The 25,174-nt window shown below is 35.9% G+C and overlaps 2 protein-coding genes across 9 annotated transcripts in view; one reads left to right on the top strand and one right to left on the bottom strand.

The window, feature by feature from the left end:
• Positions 1–1,589, bottom strand: part of Gabra5 (gamma-aminobutyric acid type A receptor subunit alpha5) — a 75,853-nt gene extending 74,264 nt beyond the window's left edge. For 2 of the 8 annotated variants that reach the window (XM_040274469.2, XM_078049107.1), the window contains exon 1: positions 1,186–1,449. Coding sequence is in view for 1 of the 8 variants with exons in the window: in XM_078049107.1 (XP_077905233.1) it covers positions 1,186–1,229 (44 nt within the window). In the remaining 7 variants the exon portion in view is untranslated. The other 6 variants (XM_040274470.2, XM_040274465.2, XM_040274466.2 and 3 more) reach the window with 6 other exon arrangements.
• Gabrb3 (gamma-aminobutyric acid type A receptor subunit beta3) overlaps positions 1–25,174 on the top strand; it is a 396,285-nt gene that overhangs the window by 64,077 nt on the left and 307,034 nt on the right. The window lies entirely within an intron of this gene.

The following is a 25,174-nucleotide window of genomic DNA, read 5'->3' as shown; positions in this document are numbered from 1 at the left end:
TTTGGGAAAGTCACTCAGTTCTGTTCTGAGCCCTAATCAATGCATTGAAATCCAGGCAGACACCATCCTTAGGCTCAGCAACTAACCTTAGAGAAGGCATATATTTCTTAACATGCGCATAACGCAAATAGGTGTTCATGATGCATGAGCAGCCCAGAGTTCGAAAGGAACGTTTTTCCTAGGAGACCCCCCCAAAACTCCAGAATTGGGAAGTACACAACAGGTACTTCCACCTCAGAAGCGAAGGCCTTCTGTGACTCCAGTAAAGAAGGACAGTGTGCCATGCGGTGGTCGCCTGACCCAGGGCAACTCGGAACAGCGAGCACGAGGCGCTGCATGCGGGAAACCCGGGCGGCTCCTCCTGCAGCCCCTCAGCTCTGATCAATATACCCCAAAGAAAGGCTGTACTCCACGGTCCCCAGGTTGCCGTGCAGGCTCTCCAGGGCTGGTGCACCGGGGCAGGTGGGCGCGGGGGAGGCACTGCAGAGCCGCAGCCTCCGCTACTCCGGTACCCGCCGCCCGACAGGGTCAGCCACCCGCCGGGTCCGCAGCGGCGAGCCTAGCGTTTCCCTCTACCCAGCCCTTCCCGGCTCGCTCCCGCTCTCGCAGACCTCCCTTGTTCTTGCCCCGAGTCCAAGCCCCGTGCCCCGCCAAGCAGCACCTTCCTCCTGGGCTGGGACCGCTCGGTGCAGTGGAGGCTCCGAGTACCCTGGCCTCGAGCAGCCCTCGCGACACGCGCGCGACACCCCTGCGGGGCCCGCGCCCACCCCGCAAGTAACACCAGGACACCGCGCGCCTTGGAGCCCCAGGGCTGGTAGGGGCCTTCCAGGTGGGCGATTTCGTCCCTCCGATTCCCGCGACAGCGGCTGCGGGGGTATCCTATCCCCCAGTTCCTACCAGGGACCCGTAGGTGCTGCGCCCTGAAGCCCCGTCTGGCGGAGCTGCGCCGCCCAGGATGCCCATGCCCTCCCGCGCCCGGGTTGTACCCGCAGTCGCCAGGGGAAAGTTTGCGCTGCGGCTGCCCCTGGCGCCCCGCCTGCTCTCCACTTATGCTCCCTAGCCATGCAACACAAGGCTCAGGCGCCGCGAAGAGAGTAGTGCCGGCGGAGCCTGAGCTGCCTGTCCTTTCCCCCCAGTCCGCATCTTCTTACCCCACTGCCCCGGCCCGGCGCGCCCGGGGCTTACCCTGCGCGCCGGCCCCGAGAGGCGAGCCGTCGGCGAGGGTGCATCCTCCTTCTCCACAGCCTGCTCTCGCCCCGTGGCAGGAGCGGAAGGCCGGTGCGGCGTCACCGCCCCATGCTGCCAGCGCGAACTTCCCCAGCGATCCCGGGTGGAGTGGATCCGGCGCCCCGCGTTCCCGCCGCCGCCCTGCGGCTGGGCTCTGCGCCGCGCCTGAGGCCGCGCGCTGCCCGGCTGCAGATCCCCCCAGCGCCCCCAGCGCACTCGCGCGCTCGCTCTCACCTCTCCTGAGCGCCACATGTCGTCTCCGGGTTTGGAGGAACGTCCCTCTGCAGAGACGCTCCGGCAGAGGCCGCCAGAATCTCACCAAACGCGCTCTGGGCCAAACTCACGAAGGGGGAGGGCTCAGGGCCCCGCGGTTTGGCCTGGTTTGGGATAGGCCATATTTCTAATGAAGTTTCTTGAGGCCCCTAGGAACATATTCTGTACTCCCCTGGAATAACCACTGGTCCCCTTTTTAGAACAGAAATAGAAAGATCGTGTCAAAATCAGCATCCTATTCTATGATAACGGAGGCCTTTGCTTTGAGAGCTTTCCTCTTCTGGGGCCCTGCATAGCACCTCCCTAACATGACCTCAGTCCTCAGTGGCCCCCCTGTATATCCTCATCTCTTATTCTCTTCAAAAAGAGACTGGCTTGGGAGAATCCTTTTTATTCAATTCATAGATAATAATTAATTTATTGCTTCGGAAGGAAAAGCCAGAGTAAAACTGGGGATTAGGAGGAAACCCTTGCTCCATTCCAGTATACAGTTGAGGTTTTCTGAAGGACATTTCCTGCGGAGAAGCCATGGTATGACTAGGATGGGGCTCAGGGCCATGGCCTCTCCAGATTTGAAAGTGGGTCTGGGTCAAAGAAAGGGATCTCCCCAGTAAATCCTCTGGGGACACAACTTCAGGCACTGACTTCAGGTGACAGAATATACATGGGCTTTATTGTAATTATGTTGGTCTCCTGTGTCAGTGGTATAGTTTCTGAGATGTGAAGGAAGCACTAAGGACACCTGGGCAGACAGAGGCCTCCTACAAACAACATCAGCACTAAAGCAACACATTCCCCAACTGCAAGACCATAGTGTGCTGTTTCCACAGGAAGTAGGTACTTCTTGTTGATGAAAACATCAGGGAATAATATTTAAGATTTAAAGTAAAAAACCAAGACCATGGGAAATTTGTATTATTGCTCCATATCTTTTGAGAAACTGCATTAACAGTTTCTTATAGGACAATAATTATGAGGAAAGGCAAATTTCTAAATTTACTCTAGAAAAGATCTTTAATTTTCCAGAATATGAAGCCCCTCAGTTTTCCAGTTATGTTTAACCCAGGGTATGATAAATCTTAGCTACCTGTTGTTATTTTTGAACACATTCCAGAAATTACAAATTTTACCCCAAATGAGAAATTGCAAATAAATTCCAGGAACACGATGTGAACACATAAAAATGTGGGAAAAAATATATATGAATTGTTATTCTTATGACATCTTTGGTCACAGTTATTAAATAATTATGGGTTCTTAAAGATAAATAAGATGCTCATTTGAAAGGGTTTTCTAACTCTAAGATGGATGAATTGAACACAGACATTTCTTCATTTTCTGAGTCCTCAAAAGATTTATCCTAAGATAAAATTCCTTGAAATTTGCTGTAGTTTGTCTTATGTGTCCCACAAAGGCTTGTTGGTTACAAAGGCGTGGTCCCCAACCTGTACTGCTATTGGGAAGTATGGAACCTTTAGAGGTGCAGTGTAGTGGGAGGAAGTTTAGTCAGTGGAGGTGAGCCCTCAAACAGGATATTGGGATCCCGTCCTTGCCTCTTCCTCTCTTTTTCTCTTCCTAGCCTTGAGGTGAATAGTTTGGTCCACTACATAGTCCTGCCATGATGTGCTGCCTCATTGCACACCCAAGAGCAGTGGGGTTAAGCAACCATGGACTGAAACCTCCAAAACTGTGAGAAAAAATAGACCTTTCATCCTTACAAGTTGTTTAATCTCAGGTATTTTGTCATAATCATGTAGAACTAACAATAGTCAAAATTATTAAATTAAAAAGAATAAATATGTTTTTCTAATAAGAATAATGTACTTTTCACCTATTAGGTGTTGGAATTACAGGTTTAAGTATTACAAAAACAGATGTTCTTCTCATAGAATTAAACAACATAATGCAAATAAATAGGTTCAATTGATTAGAGAATTTAAATCTTTATAGATTGTCACACAAAGCCATCCAGCTTATTTTTGCAAAACAAAAGGTAAATAGGGATTTCTTTCATATTTGTAAGTCACAGATGTTAATTCTTACTGAATGAAATATCAATTGTAACTGAATGTGTTCCTTTAATTGAGGGCATTTAAAATTTCATTGGTTATTTTTTAAAATTTTCTATCAGTTTCAAATCAACACATATTCTACATATGAAAATTACATTAAGTAATATTTGCTATTTAAAATTGTATTTAAACATGTTTCTTAAATGCTTTCCTCCTTCCTGTGATGAAGTGGTATCTCAATCTTTCCTCATTATGTTCATGTAACATATAAGAGGGCCTCATGTTAGATGGGCTGATTACCTAAGGGGATGGTGAAATGATAAGACAAACCACAGTATCATGGAAACTCACATTAATAATACTTACTAGCATTTCAATAACTTTTGGTTTAATGTGGAATTCAATGATTGTCCTGAGAAACAATGGCCTATCATTTGAATTTTCATTTGTTCCATTTAAATTTTACCTTTTATTGAATCAAATTAAGTCACATAGTTATACTTCTGGAGAACAGTAGAGGGCACCCCAGTTTCATACAACCTCAGTATTGGTGGTCTGTCATTTTGGGTTTGGAGTAGGAAACCTTAAAATAGCTGAACTTGGGGAAGATGGGCAGTGGCTTGACATTTACCCTAAAAACAGAAACAGTAACTCTGTACCTCACAAGACACCAAGCACATACTGCATCTAGAACAGAGGCTGAGAAGAGTGTTTCTTTATGTGAGTGGGTGTGGCAGAGGTGCTGAATACAAGAAAACCAAATCATATTACTGAGATCATGAAGAATCTGCCCTTCCTCCAGCCTCATCCACGTTATGGAAAATGGTAGAATTTCCTTCTTTGTTAACACTGAATAATATTCCATTTTGCCATCCATTGTACACAGCACATTTTCTTTATCCTTTCACCCATCAACAGACATTTGAGTTGCTTTCATAATTTGGCTATTGTAAAAAATGCTGAAATGAACATGGTCATGCAAATATCTCTTTCAGATAATGCATTAATTCCCAGAAGTGAGGGCTGAGGTGTAGTTCAGTGATAGAGCCCTTGTTAAGGATGCATGAAGCACTGGATTTGAAACCCAGCAAGGTATATATATATTGTGTATGTGTGTGTGTGTGTGTGTGTGTGTGTTTGTGTTATATATATACATTCCATTTATTCATTTATTGCTAGATCATATGATAGGGCCAGAAGTTAAGGATAGGGGAAAATGGGGAGACGTTGGTCAAAGCGTACAAATTTTCAATTATTCAGGATGAGTAAATTCTGGAGACCTAATTTGAAATTTGATAAGTGGGTAGATTTAAGATTTCTCATGACAAAAGAAGAAGGGGAAGAAGATGAAGAAGGATGAAGGGGGGGAGGAGGAGGCAAAATGAAATGGTAACTATATGGGAGGATATATAGGTTAATGAGCTTCACTGAGGTGATTATTGTACCCATGTATATGTATATTAAATTGTCACGTTGACCACCATTAAGACACACCAGTTATACTTCAATAAAGAAAAAATAATGTCCTCTGAGGAAGAAGAGCTTGGTTAAGGTGAGAAGATGAATGTTCTAAGCTGAGAGTCCACACTGTAGAATAAGACACACATATGGAACTGTGTGCAATTTTGTATTACTGAAGAAGCGAAAGCAAGGTAAACACAGAGATGAGTCAGGTGTACAGAAGCCAGGCTTGGGAAGACAGGACATTTGGGACTAAGAGGTGGACTTCCTCCTACGAGCCTTAGGGAGCCATGGAATGTAGTTTTGGTGTCATGAGAAAAACAAGATGCTAGAAAAGAATCACCCCAGCAACTATGTACAGAGAAAGCTTTAAGAGGAGGCAAATCTAGGCTAAAAGCAAATATGGACATCCCAGGCACAACACAGGGACAGCCTGTTGGAGGAATTTAATGATTGAGTCACTTCATCAATGGAATGAAAAACTCATCGATTGACCTGTATTCAAAGCACACTGACTTAGGGGTTCTTCGCCCAAACAGAAGCAAGTGGACCTTGCTTGTTAAGGAAAAAGAAAGGTGGAGTCTGACTGGGAGAAGCAGGACAATTCCTAGGAAAGATGGCAGCTGATTTGGAACCTAAAAAAAAGAATGGGGACCAAAAAAATAACAGAAAAAGCAAAAGGAAGAGTAGGAGCAGAGGACTCCAGGTGATAAATGCTGTGTTTATAGGAAGCACAGTCTGAGTATTTTCAATCCATATTTTATTTCTTTATTTTTCTCATTATTTAAATTAGAACTCTCAAATTAGTTATTTCAAGGGTACATGTAGATGACAGACATGTTTTAATTAGCTGACAATATTTTAAAATACAGTATTTGAAAACCAGATTTTCCATAAATGAATGCATTCATTCATGAATATCTCTAGATCTCTGGATTTTAAAAGGGAAGAAAAACCCACAGATTCAGCAACGTTAGCACAACTTCACATCTTTTTGCCTCACCTCCACCTACTTATATTGGGCATGGGCTCCTCAGAGTAACATAGAGTATTCTTTTTTTATACTGAGCTTCATTTATATAACTTGGAAAACAAAGGCAAATGAGGTTTTAAAAATATTTAAGAATTTTTAAAATTCTAATTTTATTTCTATTAGTAGTTATATCTTTATAATTTTATATTATTTTTATTTTAGTGGTGATGCTGGGGTTATACATATCTTTAACATATCACAGTCTACCTTTAAGTAATATCGTACCATTTTATGCATAGTGTGATGGAACTAGCAAAAATGATAATTAAAATAGCCATTACAACAATGTGTTTAGATTTAATTTATATAGTACATGAATAGCATATACTATAGCATATGAATCTTACAGCACAACTCTATCACGAAGTATAGTGTATCAATCTTGTAACAATTATACTTCTATTTTTCTTTCCTGTCTTATTTGGTAGTGTTGTAACTTATTTCTTCTATATTCAACAAATTGCATTGCACTGTAATTATCGATTATTTCTTAAATGGATTTTCAAATGAATAAAAATTTTCATATTGAGTATCATTTTAATTCTACTTATAGAAATTCTGTTTTTGTTCTTTTTTGTTGTTGTTCTTTTTAGTTATACATGACAGTAGAGTAGACTTTGACATGTTTATTCAAACATGTAGTATATCTTACTCTAATTAGGATCCCAGTCTTGTGGCTGTACATGATGGGGAGATTCTCTGTGGTGTATTCATATATGATTACAGGAAAGTTACGTCAGAGTCATTCCACTGTCTTTCCTTTTCCTGTCCCCCATCCATTCCCTTCATTCCACTTTGTCTAATCCACTGAAATTCTGTCCTTCCCTCTCACCTCCCTTATTATATGTTAGCTTATGTATATCAGGGAGAACATTCAACCTTTAGTTTTCTGAGGTTGGCCTATTTTGTTTAGCATAACAGTCTCTTGATCCATCCATTTACCAGCAAAAGTCATAAAGTCATTCTTTTTATGACCAAGTAATATACCATTCTGTAATATACCATATTTTCTTCTAATATTCCATTTTGGTAGATATACCTGAAGTATTTAAATTGGTTCCATAGCTTAGCTATTGTGAATTGAGCTGCTATAAACATTGATGTGGCTGTATCCTGAAATATGCTGATTTTTAAGTCCTTTGGATATGTATATGCTAAGGAGTGGGATAACTGGGTCAAATGGTGGTTCCATTCCATGATTTCTGAGGAATCGCCATACTGCTTTCCAGAATGGTTGAACCAATTAGCAGTCCCACCAGCAATGAATATATGAGCATGCCGTTTTCCCCATATCCTCACCAACATTTATTGTTACTTGTGTTCTTGATAATTGCCATTCTGACAGGAGTGAGAAGAAATTTTAGTGTAGTTTTAATTTGCCTTTCTCTAATTGCTGGAGATGTTGAACAATTTTTCAAATATTTGTTGACCATTCATATCTCATCTTCTGTGAAGTGTCTGTCTGTTTGGTTCCTTTGCCCATTTATTGATTGATTTTTTTTTAAAAAATGGTATTAAGTTTTTTGAGTTCTTATATATCCTGGAGATTACCACTCTATCTTAGGTGCATGTGGCAAAGATTTTCTTCATTCTAAAGGGTCTCTCTTCACACTTGATTACTACTTTTGCTGTGAAAAAGCTTTCTAGTTTGATACCATCCAATATATTGATTCTTGATTTTAGTTATTATGCAATCTTGTTAAGGAAGTCAGTTCCAAAGCCCGCATGATGAACATTTTCTTCTAGTAGTTTCAACATCTCTGGTCTAATGCCTAGGTCTTTGATCCATTTTAAGTTGAGTTTTGTGCAGGGTGAGAGTGAGGGATTAAATTTCATTCTGCTACATACTGATTTCAATACTTTCCAAAGCCCTGTACACATTTAATGTGATTCCTATTAAAATTCCTGTGACGTTCTTCAAACAAATAGAAAAAGCCATCATGAAATTCATTTGGAAAAATAAGAGACCCAGAATAGCCAAAGCAATCTTAGAAAAGTGAAGCAGAAAGCATCACAATACTGGACCATCAATTATACTACAGACCCATAGTAACAAAAACAGCATGATATTGGCACCAAAACAGACATGAAGACCAATGGAACAGAATAGAAGACACAGAGACAAACAATTATCATTCTTGTATCACCAACCATCTGTAATGAATTCTGTAACTTTTTCTTTCTTTGAAAATTTTTTTTCATCTTCAGTTTTGACATATACTATTTTCTCAGGTAGAATTATGGACTGATAAGTGTTTTTGTATATAGTTCTTGTGTGTTGTTGTAGACAGATACCTTTATTCTATTTATTCATTATTATGTGGTGCTTAGGGTTGAATCCAGTGCCTCACATGTGCGATGCAAGCACTCTACCAATGAGCCACAAGAAAAAAAAGACTTTATATCCTAGCCTTTGGATATAGTTTTAAATTCTCTATGTTTGTTTTCTGCCTTGTGATGATTTTGGCCAGATGTCTGCTATTGTTTTTCTTTTTATTTCTCTGTACATAATATGTTATTTGCCTCCATGTCTTATTTTACCATTTTCTTTTTTAAAAATTTGTTATATATGACAGAAAAATGCATTATAATTCATATTACACATCTAGAGCACAGTTTTCATCTCTCTGGTTGTGCACAAATAGAGTTACATCCTTCGTGTCTTCATACATGTACTTAGGGTAATGATGACCATCGCATTCCACCGTCTTTCCTACCCCCATTCCCCCTTCTTTTCCTTCCCACCCTTTTTCCCCTTTGCCCTACCTGGAGTTCATTTAATCCCCCCATCTCATCCCACCCCCCTGCAGCATATTATGGATCACCATCCTTAAATCAGAGAAATCATTCCACATTTGTTTTTTGGGGGGGATTGGCTAATTCCACTAAGCATTATCTTCTCCAATTTCATCCATTTACCTGCAAATGCTATGGTTTTATTCACTTTTAATGCTGACTAATATCCCATTGTTTATATATGCCACATTTTCTTTATCCATTCATCTACTGAAGGACATCTAGGTTGGTTCCACAGTTTAGCTATTGTGAATTGTGCTGCTATAAACACTGATGTGGTTGTGTCCCTGTTTTTAAGTCTTTTGGGTATATACTGAGGAGTGGGATAGCTGAGTCAAATGGTGGTTCCATTCCCAGATTTCCAAGGATTCTCCATACTGCTTTCCATATTGGCTGCACCAATTTGCAGTCCCACCAGCAATGTATGAGTGTGCCTTTCCCCTCACATTCTCGCCAACACTTATTGTTGTTTGTCTTCATAATAGCTGCCATTCTGAATGGAGTGAGATGATATCTTAGAGTGGTTTTGATTTGCATTTCTCTAATTGCTGGAGATGTTGAACATTTTTTCATATATTTGTTGATTGATTATATATCCTCTTCTGAGAAGTATCTGTTCAGTTCCTTGGCCCATTTATTGATTGCGTTATTTGTTTTATTGGTGCTAAGATTTTTGAGTTCTTTATATATTCTAGAGATTAGTGCTCTATCTGACATGAGTGTGGTAATGATTTGTTCCAAACTAGTAGGATCTCTATTTACCTCACTGATTGTTTCTTTTGCTGAGAAGAAGCTTTTTAGTTTGAATCCATCCCATTTATTGATTCTTGATATTAATTCTTGTGCTATAGGAATATTATTAAGGAAGTCAGGCCTAACTGACATAATGAAGATTTGGGCCTACTCTTTCTTCTAATAGACACAGTGTCTCTGGTTTAATTCCTACGTCCTTGGTCCACTTTTAGTTTTGTGTGTAGTGAGAGATAGGGGTTTAATTTCATTTTGTTGTATATGATATGGATTTCCAATTATCCCAACACCATTTGTTAAAGAGGCTATCTTTTCTCCAATGTATGTTTTTGGTGCCTTCGTCAAGTATAAGATAACTGTAATTATGTGGGTTTGTTTCTGTGTCCTCTATTCTGTAGCATTGGTCTACAAGTCAATTTTGGTGCCAACACCATGATGTTTTTGTTACTATTGCTTTGTAGTATAGTTTAAGGTCTGGTATAGTGATGCCACCTGCTTCACTCTTCTTGCTAAGGATTGCTTTAGCTATTCTGGGTCTCTTATTTTTCCAGATGAATTTCAAGACTGCTTTTTCTATTTCTATGAGGAATGTCATTGGGATTTTTATGGAAATTACATTAAGTCTGTATAGTGCTTTTGGTAGTATGGTCATTTTGATAATATTAATTCTGCCCATCCAAAAACAAGTTGGATATTTCCATCTTCTAGGTCTTCTTTAGTTTCTTTCTTTAGCATTCTGTAGTTTTTGTTGTAGAGAACTTTCACCTCTTTCATTAAGTTGATTCCCAAGTATTTTATTTTATTGATGCTATTGTAAATGGGGTAGTTTTCCTCATTTCCCTTTCAGAGGATTTGTCACTAATATATAGAAATGCCTTTGATTTCTGGGTGTAGATTTTGTATTATGCTACTTTGCTTAATTCATTTACTAGCTCTAGAAGTTTTCTGGTGGAATTTTTTGGATCTTCTAAATATAGAATTATATCATCGGCAAATAGTGCTAATTAGTGTTCTTCTTCACCTATCTGTATCCCTTTAATTTCTGTAGTCTAATTTCTCTGGCCAGTGTTTCAAGAACTATGTTAAATAGAAGTGGTAAGAGAGGGAATTCCTGTCTTGTTCCAGTTTTTACAGAGAATGCTTTCAATTTTTCTCCATTTAGAATGATATTGGCGTGGGCTTAGCATAGATAGCTTTTATGATGTTGAGATATGTTTCTTTTATCCCAAGTTTTTCTAGTGTTTTAAACATGATGTGTTGCTATATTTTTTGAATGCTATTTCTGGATCTATTGAGATGATCATATGGTTCTTATCTTTTAGTCTATTTATGTGATGAATTGCATTTATTGATTTCCGTATGTTGAACCAAACTTGCATCCCTGGGATGAATCCCATTTGATTGTTGTGCACTATCTTTTTGATATTTTCTTTATTTAATTTGCCAGGATTTTACTGAGAATTTTTGCATCTATATTCATTAGAGATAATCGTCTGCAGTTTTCTTTTTTTTTCATGTGTCTTTGCCAGGTTTTGGAATCAGGGTGATAATTGACCTCAAAGAATGAGTTCGGAAGTCCTCCCTCTTTTTCTATTTCCTGAAATAAATTGAAGATGGTATTAGTTCTTCTTTCAAGGTGTTGTAGAACTCAGATATGTTTCCATCTGGTCCTGGGCTTTTCTTGGTTGGTAGGCTTTTGATGGAATCTTCTATTTCATCACTTGAAATTGATCTGTTTAAATTTGTATATCATCCTGATTCAATTTGGGCAAATCATGTAACTCTAGAAGTTTGTCAGTCTCTTCAATATTTTCTATTTTCTTGGAGTACAAATTTTCAAAATAATTTCTAATTATCTTCTGTATTTCTGTAGTGTCTATTGTGATAGTTCCTTTTTCATCATAGGTGTTAGTAATTTGGGTTTTCTCTCTCCTTCTCTTCGTTAGCATGGCTGTGGGTCTGTCAATTTTATATATTTTTTCAAAGAACTAGCTTTTTGTTTTGTCATTGTTTTCAATTGTTTCTTTTGTTGCAATTTCATTGATTCCAGCTCTAATTTTAATTATTTCCTGTCTTCTGTTGCTTTGGGTGTAGACTTGTTCTTATTTTTCTAGGGCTTTGAGATGTAAATGCTAAGTCATTTATTTGTTGCCTTTTTCTTCTTTTAAGGAAAGAACTCCATGCAATGAACTTTCCCCTTAGAACTGCTTTCATAGTGTCCCAGAGACTTCAATATGTTGTATCAGTGTTCTCATTCACCTCTAAGAATTTTTTTAATCTCCTCCCTAATGTCTTCTGCAACCCACTGTTCATTCAGTAGCATATTATTTAGTCTCCAGGTGTTGAAGCAGCTTCTACTTCTTATTTTATCATTGATTTCTAATTTCATTCCATTATAATCTTATAGAATTCAGGGTAGTATCTCTACTTTTTTATATTTGCTAAGAGTTGCTTTGTGGCATAATATATGATCTATCTTAGAGAAGGATCCATGTGCTGCTGAGAAGAAAGAGTATTCACTCATTGAAGGATGAACTATTCTCTATGTGTCAGTTAAGTCTGTTATTGATTCTATTATTGAGTTCTATAGTTTCTCTGTTCAGCTTTTGTTTACAAGATCTATCCAGTGGTGAAAAAGATGAGTTTAAATCACCCAAAATTATTGTGTTATGTTATATTTGACTCTTGAACTTAGAGGAGTTTTGTTTGTTTGTTTGTTTTTTTCTTTTTTGATGAATGAATGTAGGTGCTCCATTGTTTGGGGCATATATATCTGTAATTGTTAAGTCTTCTTGGTGTACAGTTCCCTTGAGCAGTATGTAGTGTCCTTCATCCCTTTTGATTAACTTTAGCTTGAAGTCTACTTTATTTGATATGAGGATGGAAACCCCTGCTTGCTTCTGCAGTTCATGTGAGTTGTATGATTTTTCCTGACTTTTCACCTTCAGTCTGTGGATGCCTTTTCCTGAGATGACTCTCTTGGAGGCAGCATATTTTTAGGTCTTTTTTAAATCTAATCTACTAATCTATGTCTTTTGATTGGTGAATTTAGGCTATTAACATTCAGGGTTATTATTGAGACATGATTTGTATTCCAGCCATTTTTGTTTAGTTTTTATATTTAACTTGACTTGGTTTCTCCTCTGATTAGTTTTTCCTTTAGTGTAATACCTCCCTCTGCTGATCTTCATCATTGTTTTTCATTTCCTCTTTTGTAATATTTTGCCTAAGATGTTGTAGTGCAAGTTTTCTAGTTGTAAATTCTTCTAACTTTTGTTTATCAGGGATGGTTTTTATTTCATCATCAAATCTAAAGTTCAGTTTTGCTGGATATAAGATTCTTGGTTGGCATCCATTTTCTTTTAGAGCTTGGTATATGTTGTTCCACGATCTCCTGGCTTTGAGGGAGAAAAATTTGCTGAGATATGAATTGGTCTCCCCCTATATGTGGTTTGATTCCTCTCTCTTGCTGCCTTTAAGATTCTAACCTTATTCTATATGCTAGGCATTCTCATTATAATGTGCCTTGGTGTAAATCTGTTGTAATTTTGTACATTTGGTGTCCTGTAAACCTCTTGTATTAGGTTGTCCAATTCATTCTTCATGCGTGGGAAATTTTCTGATATTATCTCATTGAAGAGATTGTGCATCCCTTGGTTTGAAACTCTGTGCCTTCTTCTATCCTAAAAACTCTTATATTTGGTCTTTTGATGCTGTCCCATAATTCTTGGGTGTCCTGTTCATGGTTTATAACTATCTTCACTGTGTGATCCACTTTATTTTCCAGATTGTACACTTTGTCTTCATTATCTGATGTTTTGTCTTCCAAGTGATCTAGTCTGTTGGTGATGCTTTCTATTGAGTTTTTTTATTTGGTTTATTGTTTTCTTCATTTCAAGGATTTCTGACTTTTTTTTTTCAGTCTCTCTTTCTTGAAGTAATCTTTTGCTACCTGTATTTGCTCTCTTATCTCTTTGTCGTATTTGCTCATTTAGGTCATTCTTTAATTCACAGATCATTTTAATTATGAAACTTCTGAACTCCTTCTCTGACATTTCATCAACTGTGCTGTCCATGGGTTCTGTTATTGTAGTGTCCTGGTTTGTTTGGGGCACTTTCCTCCCTTGTTTTTTCATGTTGTCTGTGTGTCTTCCTTTCTTGCAGTGTAGATCTGAGATATTACAGTTTCTACCCTATATTCTTGTAGTATCCATGCAGATTGTCTGTACCTTACCTTGATGTTGGGCTGACAGACCCTGCTGGTGTCCTTCAATGTATGCTACTGCAACTAAAGGTGGTGGCAGCAATAGCCAAGATAACACAAGATAATAGTGGAGGTGCCCCAAGATGGACGCAATGTCTTACAGAGATGGGGCTAAAAGGCTGGGCCTTACATTGTCTTTAGAATGCCTGCTCTGAGATGCAGCTTCTTCTAGGCCTGTCTGATGTCAAGTTAGGGGCTACTGTATGGGAAAGGCTATGGCGATGTCTGCAATGTCCCAAGATGGAAGTGGGTTAGACTTGGGCTCCATGGTGAACTTGGACCTACCCTGGGCCTGGGTCCCACGCATATCAGTGCGGGTGGATGTGGGCCAGGCCTGAGGTCCTGCAGTGGTCTGCTAGTCAGAAAGAGGTGGTCAATATCTGCTTTTTTTTGTATTGTAAGTTATACCATGTGATTTCTTTTTTCTGAGTTTCTAGGTTTGGTTGTTTCCCATCACAATGTGAACTCTGGAAACTATTCAGTGTACAGTTCCCCAATTATTCTTCACTGAGCCTATGGGGTTTCCTTCTATGAATGCATAACTTTCTACTCATGAATAAACTCAAGGCATTTCTATTACATTTCTGCAATTATAACTTCACACTGTCCCCTTCTGTTCTGCATTTTACCTCAAAAGTTTCAGTTTTCTTATCTTCCTGATGCTAATATTTGTATCTTCATCTGAGGGATTCTGTGTGTGTGTGTTCTTTATTTAAGAACTACTTCCATGCTGGGTGCTGTGGTGTAGTAATCCCAGTGGCTCAGGAGGCAGAGGCATGAGGATCACAAAAATCAAAGCCAACCCAGGCAATTTAGCAAGCCCCTAAGCAACTTAGACCCCATCTCTAAATAAAAAAGTAAAAAAAAAAAAAGCCAGAAATGTGACTCTGTGGTTGAGTGTCCCTGGGTTCAATCTCTGGTTAGAAAAAAAAATCTACTTCCTTTCAGAAATTAGGAATAAATATTGGATTTACCTTTTTTGTCTTCTTTTCTCAGGGACTATGCTTCTACAAACTCTTGCTTAGTGTTGGAAATAATTGTTTTTTGTATCTTGAATAGTGTTCCATGTGTTTATAGAGGGAGAATTGAGTTGAGTCCTAATTACTTAATCATAACTCCATATCTTCAATTTTTCAAGTGTGTGTGTGTGTGTGTGTGTGTGTGTGTGTGTGTGTGTGTGTGTTGGGGAAATACTGGAGATTAAACTCAATGTACTCAACCATGAGCCACATCCCCAGCTCTATTTTGTATTTTATTTAGAGACAAGGCCTCACTGAGTTGCTTAGTGCCTCAATTTTGCCAAGGCTGGCTTTGAATTTACAATCCTCCTGCCTCAGCCTCCGGAGCAGTTGGGATTACAGGGGAACTATGTTTTAATACTCTTCCCCAATGAACCTTTTACAACAGAAAAACATGCAAAATATTCTTCTGTCATAGATAACTATCCATTATTTTATTTACTTTTGATAAGCAGAAAATTCAACATTCATTTCAAATGATATTTTATGAACGAATAATTTTCCCTGCTTAGAAACAATTCATTTCATGAACTGAACTATTGCCATTTATTTATACCTTCCTCTGTTGGTGATCACTTGAGTTGTTTCCAATAGTTTGCTATGGCATTCTGGGAACATTTGTAAGGGTTTGTTTTCTTTTCCACATTTTTTATTGGTGTTTATAATTGTACAAAATGATGGGATTTGTTGTTACATATTCATATACACATATGTATATGTATGTATGTATATGTGTGTATGTGTGTATATATTTAATATATATTGTCATATTTTATATGTGTGTGTGTATATTTATATATGTATATATATATGATTTGGTCAATATCACTCCCTAACTCTTCCTCCCTCCTTCCTCACCTCCTACTCATTAGTCCCTTTCCTCTACTGAGTTCCTTTTGATTGTCATAGATCCACTTCCACCTTTCTTTTAGTTTCTCCTGTCTAGTTTTTGCATATGAGAGAAAACATACAACCCTTGACCTTCTGAGTTTGACTTATTTTGCTTTACATAATGGTCCATAGTTTCATCTATTTTCCTACAAATGACATAATTTCATTCTTTTCTATGGCTGAATAAAACTCCATTGTGTATACACACAACTTTTCTTTATTCATTCATTCCTTGGTGGACAAACAGGCTGGTCCCACAATTGTGAATTGTGCTGCTATAAACATGGCATGTATTGCTGTACTATGATGACTTTAGTTCTTCAGGATGAATAGTATGGAGGTTCCTCACAGTCTACTCATGGAACCACATGAGTAGACTGTGAGGAATCTCCATAGTGATTTCAGTAGTGGTTGTACTAATTTAGAATCCCACCAACAGTGTTAAAGTGTTCTTTTTTCTCCACATCCTCTCCAGCACTTATTATTTGTGTTTTTTATGACTGCCATTATGACTGGCGTGAAATAAAATCTCAGTGCTGTTTTGATTTGCATTTCTCTAATTATTAGTGATGTTAAACAATTTTTCATATATTTGTTGGCCATTTGTATTATTTCACTTGAGAAATGTCTATTTAATTAATTTGACCATTTATTATATGGATTATTTGATTTTGGTTGTGAAGTTTTTTTTTGAGTTCTTTACATATTCTAGACATTAATCCTCTTTCAGAAAAGTAACTAGCAAAGATTTACTCCCATTCTCTAAGTTCTCTCTTCACATTCCTAATTATTTCCTTTGCTGGGCAGAAGCTTTTTAATTTGATGCCATCAAATAAGGGTGCTTATAAGGTAGGATTTCTCAAACATTTTGGCCTTAAAACCTCATTATATTCTTATTTATGACCCCATTATTCTTTTATTTATGTGTATTATAACTATCACTTTGTTTGGAAGAATTTTTATTTTATTATACTTTGTTATGTATGACAACCGGATGCATTACAACTCATATTACACCTATAGAGCACAATTTTTCATATCTCTGGTTGTACACAAAGTAGAGTCACACCATTTATAGCTATCATTTTTAAGCACTAAAAATAAATTGAGGTTAAAAAATCTTGTTTATTTACTTAAAAATAACATTATGAGCTGGGCACAGTGGCACAGGCCTGTAATTCCAATGGCTCAGGAAGATAAGGCAGGAAGATCATGAGTTCAAAGCCAGCCTCAGCAACTTAGGAACTCAGTGAGACCCTGTCTCTAAATGAAATATAAAAAATATATAATTCCCTGACCAAAAAGAAATGGAGATTTGGATTAGTGGTTAATCGCCCCTGGGTTCAAACCCAGCACCAAAACAAACATACAAACAAACAAACAAACAAATAAATAAATGAAAATAGCATTATGTATAAAGATGAATAACATTTTTACTAAAAATAACTACACATTTCAAAACTTTAGGACAACTGACATTGCTTTACATTTTGAAAAATCTTTTTCAGAAAAAAAGTCTAATTGAAAGGAATTGGATTCTCATATCTACTTCTTTATTCAATGCTCTCTTTTGGTTGAAGTACTAAAAATTAATCTAGCTTCAAACTAATATGTAGTTGTAAGAGGAAGTAAACTTTATAAAGGTTTTCAGTAAGCTAGTATTCTTGAGTATTGTACCAAAATTCCACAGTTGGTAGTTTCTCTAGCTTTATTAATGAGTAATTGACAAACAAAAAATTTATATATTTAAGGTATATAATGCAATGTATTGCTATAAATATACATTGTAAAATGATTACCAAAACCAAGCTACTTAATGTATCTGCCACCTCACATAGTTACTTTTTGTTTGTGTTTGTGTGTCTGATGAGACAACAATATTTAAGACCTATTCTCTTAACAAATAACATATTTTCTAAAATGCTAGTTACAATGTAGACACTTATAATACAAAATAAACTTTTCATACCTTGTTTTAATAAAATTCACTGGCCAATTCAAAATTGATTCAAGAATTCTCAGGAAGCAAGAATAGAGGCAAATTTCCAAAATTTCATAAAGACCACCACCAAAAACAACAAAATCTTACTTATAATATCATACTTAATGTTGAAAGACAGAGTGCCTATTCCCTTAAAATTAGGAAAAATGCAAAGGATATCTTGTCTCATCATTCTGTTCAACTTAAACATAGCACTAGGAATTATAGTAAAAGCAATAAGGAAAGGAAAAAAAAGATATATAAATTGGAAAGGAAGAAATAAAACCATCATTTTGTGCACATTACATTATCATCAACATAGAAAATTACAGAGAATTCCAAAGAATATACAAGAGAAATGAATAGTGATATATTGATTGACTTACTACTATTTAAATGAATGAAATGTATCTATTTATAAATAGTAATAAATGGATTCATTTCTGTGCATTAGCAATTAATATGTGGGAACCAAAACTGAACACTTATTACCAGTTGTGAAAAATAAAATGTATACGTAAAACTCTAAAAATCATATACAGGACATTTTGAAAACTGAATCACTAATTAAATAAATTTTAAAAGCTAAATACATATAGATGTAACATTCCCACCAGCAATGCAAAAGCCATCAAGTTGCTCAATATTGGAAAGATATCTTATTCTCAGATCGACATAATATAATTTCTATCAGAATACCAGCAAGATATTTTGTACACGTAAACTTTTTCTAAAATCTATGGTATAAAAAAATCAGAAATATTTTAAATAGGTAAAGCCATTTTGAGAGGGAAAAATAAATTGGGAAGAATTGCACCATAATTTGAAGACTTACCGGGTAAGTCTTAATTAGAACAGTATTTTTTGATGGAAGAGTTACATAGACAGAACAGAGTAGAGAATGCAGAAGTATACCCATGCATGTATGACCAATTTATTTTCTCTAAAGGAACAAAAGCAATCCAATGGAGAAAGGATTGATTTGTCAAAAAATGAAACTGGAGCAAGTGGAAATTCAAAGGCAAAAATAATGAATCACATACTAAACCTCATGCTGTATACATAAGTTACTCAAAATGGATTGTAGACTTCAGTGTATAACCTGAACTATAAAACTTTTCAAAAAAAAGATAGGATGAAATTTTGAGGACCTAGGACTATGCAAAGGACTCATAGATAGAAATGAAGTGAAAAGCACACAAGAAAAGCATCATTAATTAGATTCACCAAAATTAAAAACTTCCATTGCATGAAAGATCCTGTTAAGAGCATAAAAAGGAAACACTGCAACAAAATAGGAGAATATATTTGCAGAGCACATGTTTGAAAATGGAGTCCAATCTAGAATATATAAAGGATTCTGAAAACCCAACAGCAACAAAACAAGTAAAAAAAAAAGTCAAATTAAAAAATGACAAAATTATATGAAGAGATTATTTCAATAAAGATGATAGGTAGATGGCAAAAAACATTCAACATATTAATTCTTAGGGAAATTAAAATAATAATGAAATATCACTGAACACCTATAGAATGGGTGAAATAAATAAAAATAATATTATCAAAGACTGATGTGAGCTGGGGCTGGGGCTCAGTGGTAGAGTGCTCGCCTGACACACATAAGGCCCTGGGTTTGATCCTCAGTATCACATAAAAATAAAGGTACCTTTTTAACAAAAGAATTCAGAATCTATAAAAAAAAAAGACTGATGTGGATTCAGAGTAACTTGATGGCTTTTGCATTGCTGGTAGGAATGTTAAATGGTACAGTCTCTTAGACATGAGTTTGGCAATTAAAATAAATTAACATTTATTTTTCCATATGGCCCATGAATTGAATTCTTGGGTCTTTATCCCAAAGAAACAGAAATATAGTTACATGCAGAAATTTGCAGAGAAATGTTCATAGCAGTTTTATTTATAACAGCCAAAACAGGAAACAACCTAAATTTTCTTCACAAGAAAAAGCATCATTAACAGGTTAATGGCCAAACAACTGGTATATCCATACATAGAATATAGGTTGAGTATGTCTTATGTGGGGCCAGAAATATTTCAGCTCTTTATGATTTTTTTTTCAAATACAGATATATTGGGGATGTGTGCCAAGTCTATATATGAAATACATTTATGTTTCATACACACCTTATTTATCTGGACTGAATTTTGTACAACGCTTTTATGCATGAAGCAAAATTTCATGGTGTAGAATTTTCCACTTGTAGTGTCATGTCTGTGCTCAAATGTTTCATATTTTGGAACATTCTGGATTTCATTTTTTTTTCTCTTAGGAATGCTAAATCTGTACTGCTGAAAAACAAAAAGGAATACATCATATCAATAAAAACAACTTAATTCCTTTCTTCAAAATCTATATGCCTTTTTTTTGGGGCTAATTTGAGAGTTAAGTCAGATTGACCCCATTCTGCTCAAGATATCTCACCCTGAGTGAGCAGTTGCCTCCCCTTCCTGTAAGAGCCCACTCTAATAGAAGCTGACATCTCTACCCACTTGCACCTCGACACAATCTTTAAACTATGGAGCTTGTGCTGACTTACTTCCTGAGTGGGTACAAGAGGTGCAGATTTCTGAGAATGTACTTATGACTCTTCTTGCTTCTCCCATCCGCCCCACTTTGTTGTTTTTCTGTTTAAATGACCCCTCCCACGCACACCTGTATTCATTGTCTTGGACTACAGAACTGTCTGCCTTCTGCTCCCTTGGCACTTGCCAGAATAAATCTTTTGTCTTTTTTTCAAAAAGACATGGAGTTTTATTTGGAATGTTAGAATCGTACCTTAACACTTTTATTTCCTTTTCTTGTCTTACTGCACTAGCTGGGACGTTTCGTAGGACATTTAGTGTAAGGGGTAAAAGAGAATACTCTTTCCTTTTTCACCCTCTTAACTACTTTATTTTTCAATTGTAAGTTTAGGCCAAAAATCAGTAAATATTGCCATACTGTGCAAATCTAGACTATTGCTTATTTTTGTAAACAAAGTCTTATTGGAAGACAGCCATTCATTTACATATTGCGTATAGATGTTTTCGCGCTGAACAGCACAGTTGAGTGACTGGATAGAAACCAATAGCCTACAGAACTACTTATTCTCCAGTTCTTTACAAAAAGGTTTTTCTGATTTGTTTATACTGTTTGCAGTGGTAAAGATTAATTATATGTTTGCACTCACTTCTTCATCTATCAGTGTGTATACTGATTCTATCCTGTTATACTGTTTTTCTTCTTCCTTTCTTCTCTTCTTCCTTATTTGTCAATGTTTCCTGTAATGATTTGAACAATTTCTACTTTAAAAATGTTTTCCATTAAAATTTTAAGTCCAACATTAATCAGAATCCAACTTTCAGATTAAGGGCATAATGGAATGTAAACACCTATCATTCTGCACATACATACCATTTATGTTCATTATTTTTAAACTTCTTATTTTAATAACACCATGAGTTAGACCCTTCATTATTGTATATTTTGTGCAAAAAAAAATTTAATTTTTGTTTTTACCATTTTCTCAGTATTTTTGCCTGTTGAAACTTTTTTTCTTTGAGTGTTTTATATTTCTTCTTTATTTCTGTTTTGATTTCCTTGGCATATGTCAGCTGAAGTGAATACCCTCTGTTTTTGTTTTGTGTGGGGCCTTGTTTTCCAATCTGAAAATCATCTTGAGTTCTTATTGTTGAAAATCAGTTTTTCTAGGACTGTGATTCTACATTGGCATTTATTATCTCTCAGCAATTTAAACAGTTTTTCATGAACTTCTGACTTGCATTGTTGCTATTTCAATAAATTTTCTATCTTTTCTCTTTTTTAAGGTAATATAACTTTCTTTTTGTTGTCTTTTAGGAGTCTGTCTGCCTCTTTCTTTCTCCCCTTCTATATTCCCCCTGTCCTTCTCTCTTCTAATATTTTCAGGTATACTCAATGTGTCTAAGTATATATTTAAACATTTTTCTCCTATATAGGATGTTGTTGTATGCTTTTGTTTTTAATCTCTATGGCTTTTGTGAATTTTAATAAGTTTAGAAAAATTTGTGCTTCTCCCTAGTTCTATTAATTTTCTCATTTTGGAATATTTTTGAACTATCATTATGACTTCTCACTCTGTCCTCAGTATGTCTTAAACTTGCATATTTTCTACCACTAGCTTTCCTGTGCTACATTTATTTTCGTCAGTTTGCCCATTTTCCCTCCTGCTGTCTCATTTATTTAAGACATGTATAAGAATTTATTCTTAATGAAGACATTAATTTTCTAAAAATTGTATTTGGTTTATTTATTAAATCTGGCTTATAATTTTTAATAGTTTTGTATTCCTTATAGACTTTTTATTTTATCATTTTATACATATATTCAACATAATTTTGTTTTTGTAATGTATAATAAAGCCTGTATGCTTATTTTATATAGATATCTGCAGAGTTTGACATCTAAAGTCCTGATGTGTCCAAATTATTTTCCCAATGACTATTTCTCTCTTAGTGTCTTATTTACTTGGGTTGCATAATTGTGTATTTATCTATCTAACTGATCCTACAGGCTATATTTTGGAGTGTTCTTCTCCAGTGGACACTTGATTTTTATTTTCTATTTGTGTTTGATTTTTCAGCCTGGGTTTACATTAATCTAATTTTTGTTGTTGTTATTGTTGTTGCTATTTTGAATTTGTTTTTCTGACCAAGCGGGAATGTAAGGTTGATTTATAAACTTAAAGGCAATCCCATGGTCTCCTATTTCCACAATAAGCACGCGTTGTTCCCCTCTTCCTTCTATTTTTTTCTTGTTGGTTTTATTGCTGTTATTATTTTTTCTCCCAGAAGCCAGAACAAAATACTTTTCATACCTTTCCTTTGCTGGGAAGCAACTTCCTCACTAAGATTGCAGAGGTTTACATGCTTGATTTCATGTAGGAATATCAGGTTGAGTCACAACTTCCCCCTGGTCCAGTGCTTGGCTATTTGAGCTATTTGGCTATTTGAGCTTACTGGTTCCTGCAGTGTTATTGTTTGGATATGATCACCCAGAAAGTTCATGTATCAATTGATGAATGTTTACAGCTGAAACGATCAGACTATGAGAGCTGTAACCTAGACAATGAATTAATCCATTTGATGGATTAGTAATTTAAAAGGAGAACTGTATTGAGTATAACTGAAGGCAGGTAGGGTGTAGGTCATTGGGAGCATTCCCTTGGGTATTGTGTATCTACTACCAATCTGCTTACTCTCTATCTGCTTCCTGGCTGCCATGAACTGAGAAACTTTGCCCCGCCATGCACTTCCTTTCTGCTATGCTATCTTGGGCTCAGAGCAATGGAGTTGTCCACCCATGTACTGAACCTCAGAAATCTTGAGTCCAACATGAATTTTTTTCTCTCCTAAGTTGTTCTTGCCAGTTATTTTTGTCACAGTGATGGAAATCTGACTAACACATGTAGTATATGATCTTGGAATTTCACTTGCTTTCTAATAAGTACATCACTCCTGGTTTGTTATAAATTATTCTTTCTTTATTTTTGTTGTGTAGAGAACCAATTAGAGCAACAGTTATGTTTCTAAAATAGATGTCTATCTTCTATTTAATGCCTTTTCTGATGTGGTTTGCATTTTAAAATGTTTGGATTTTTTTTGTTGTTTATGCAATTTTAAATTTAACAAAGGCAAAAACACTGGGCTTTAATAAATGTATCAGCATTTTGATGATAAATTTGGAGTTTGCACCATATAAGCTGTGTTTTGTGAGCTCCAGTTAGCCAATACAGTGTAAAGCTTGTGAGCATTCATGTTTAGCTATGAATAAAAACACAAGAAGCTCAGATAGTTCAGCAAAAAGCTCAATAAAATCAGAGTCAAGATCACTATATTAATGCAAATTTTATGGCTATGACATCAAATAGCTACATTTCTCCAAATTGAAAGGGAGGAATGTGGACTAAAATTACATTTCAATATCAGTTAATTTTAAAGGGAAAAGTGAGACCCAAGTCTGTTTTTCAACATTTGTATGAGAAGTAGAAAATTAATTATTTATCTTGGACCTTATATAGCAAGATACATGGAATTCTGATGTAACCACTCACAGACACTAAAGATAACTTCCATATGTGCTGCTAAAAGAAATACTCTTCAAAAACAAGAATCTGGAAAGTCTGAAAGTGAAGGATAGAAAAGAAAAACTATATAAACACTGACCAAAAGAAAGCCAGTATAATCATATCCTATCAATGTCAGATAAAGTAGACTCTAAGATAAGGATTATTTCTAGAAATAAAGAGAGGTATCTTGTAATTTACTAGGAAGATGTAATCATTCTAAATTTGTAACATTTTTAAAAATAGGCTCAAGTGTATTTAATGTGTCAAAATTGTCAGAACTAAAAAGAGAAACAAGAATCTCTAATCATCATACAAGGTTTGTATTTACTATCCTCAGCTACTGATATTAAAAAGAGGGCTGAATAATAGAACATTTAAATAATTTAATTTTAAAAGCTGATTAAATTTAAACAACCACACAGAAAGAACCACACCATAAAATAGTTCGATTTGGCCACAAAGCAATGAAAAATATGATTTCAGAGTTCAGTGGAAGGAAGCTGAAGATCAAAGCCAAAAAATACACAAATCCCAAGGAATATTTAAAAAGAACACAAAAGTACCTCAAAATATTTGACTATTAACTAAAAATATATTTGTAAGTAACTCACTGATCAAAAAAGAATCTACAAAAATAATTTAATTGAATGATTTTTTTAAAAAAGATTCTACATCCATACTTTTGAAGACAAATATACAGAGAAAAAAAAAAGGCCCTAAAAATCAAGAGTGTATGGATAGAAAAGCAAATTAAATACAAACAAAATAAAAAAGAATATGTATATTAAAAGGAGCATAAATAACTTAAGAACAATATTTAATAGAAAAAGTCAATAAAATGAGAAATTAGTGTAAAGAAAAAAATCAAAATGATTCACCCTCAACAAGGCTGATCATGAATACAGCAGAAAAGATACAAAGAATTGCTCTTCTGAATGATAAAGTATAAACATTATAAATCTCACAAATGACAAAACTTACTAAAAGGACAAATTAAAAAGATAAGTATGAATGCATTAGAAATAATAAAATCAAATCCTTGATAAAAATGTACAAAAGAAACTCTAGGCCTGGATTCTACCAAATATTTTTTTAATATTTATTTTTTAGTTGTGCATAATACCTTTATTTTGTTTATTTATATTTATGTGGTGCTGAGGATCGAGCCCAGGGCCTTGCACATGCTAGGTGAGTGCTCAACTGCTGAGCCACAACCTCAGCCCCTCTACCAAATATTTTATGAAGACAGAAAACAAATATTTCACAGTTTCTACTAAAGAATAAAGGAATATTTTCTAACATTTTTATGAGGCCAATCTGTAATACAATACTTAAATGAAAATTTTAAAAAGGAACAGTT

This window comes from Ictidomys tridecemlineatus, chromosome 5, assembly GCF_052094955.1.
Source record: "Ictidomys tridecemlineatus isolate mIctTri1 chromosome 5, mIctTri1.hap1, whole genome shotgun sequence".
Taxonomy (NCBI): domain Eukaryota; kingdom Metazoa; phylum Chordata; class Mammalia; order Rodentia; family Sciuridae; genus Ictidomys; species Ictidomys tridecemlineatus.
The sequence above is the reverse complement of the archived record's forward strand: the minus strand, read 5'-3'. Positions and strand labels throughout refer to the sequence as shown.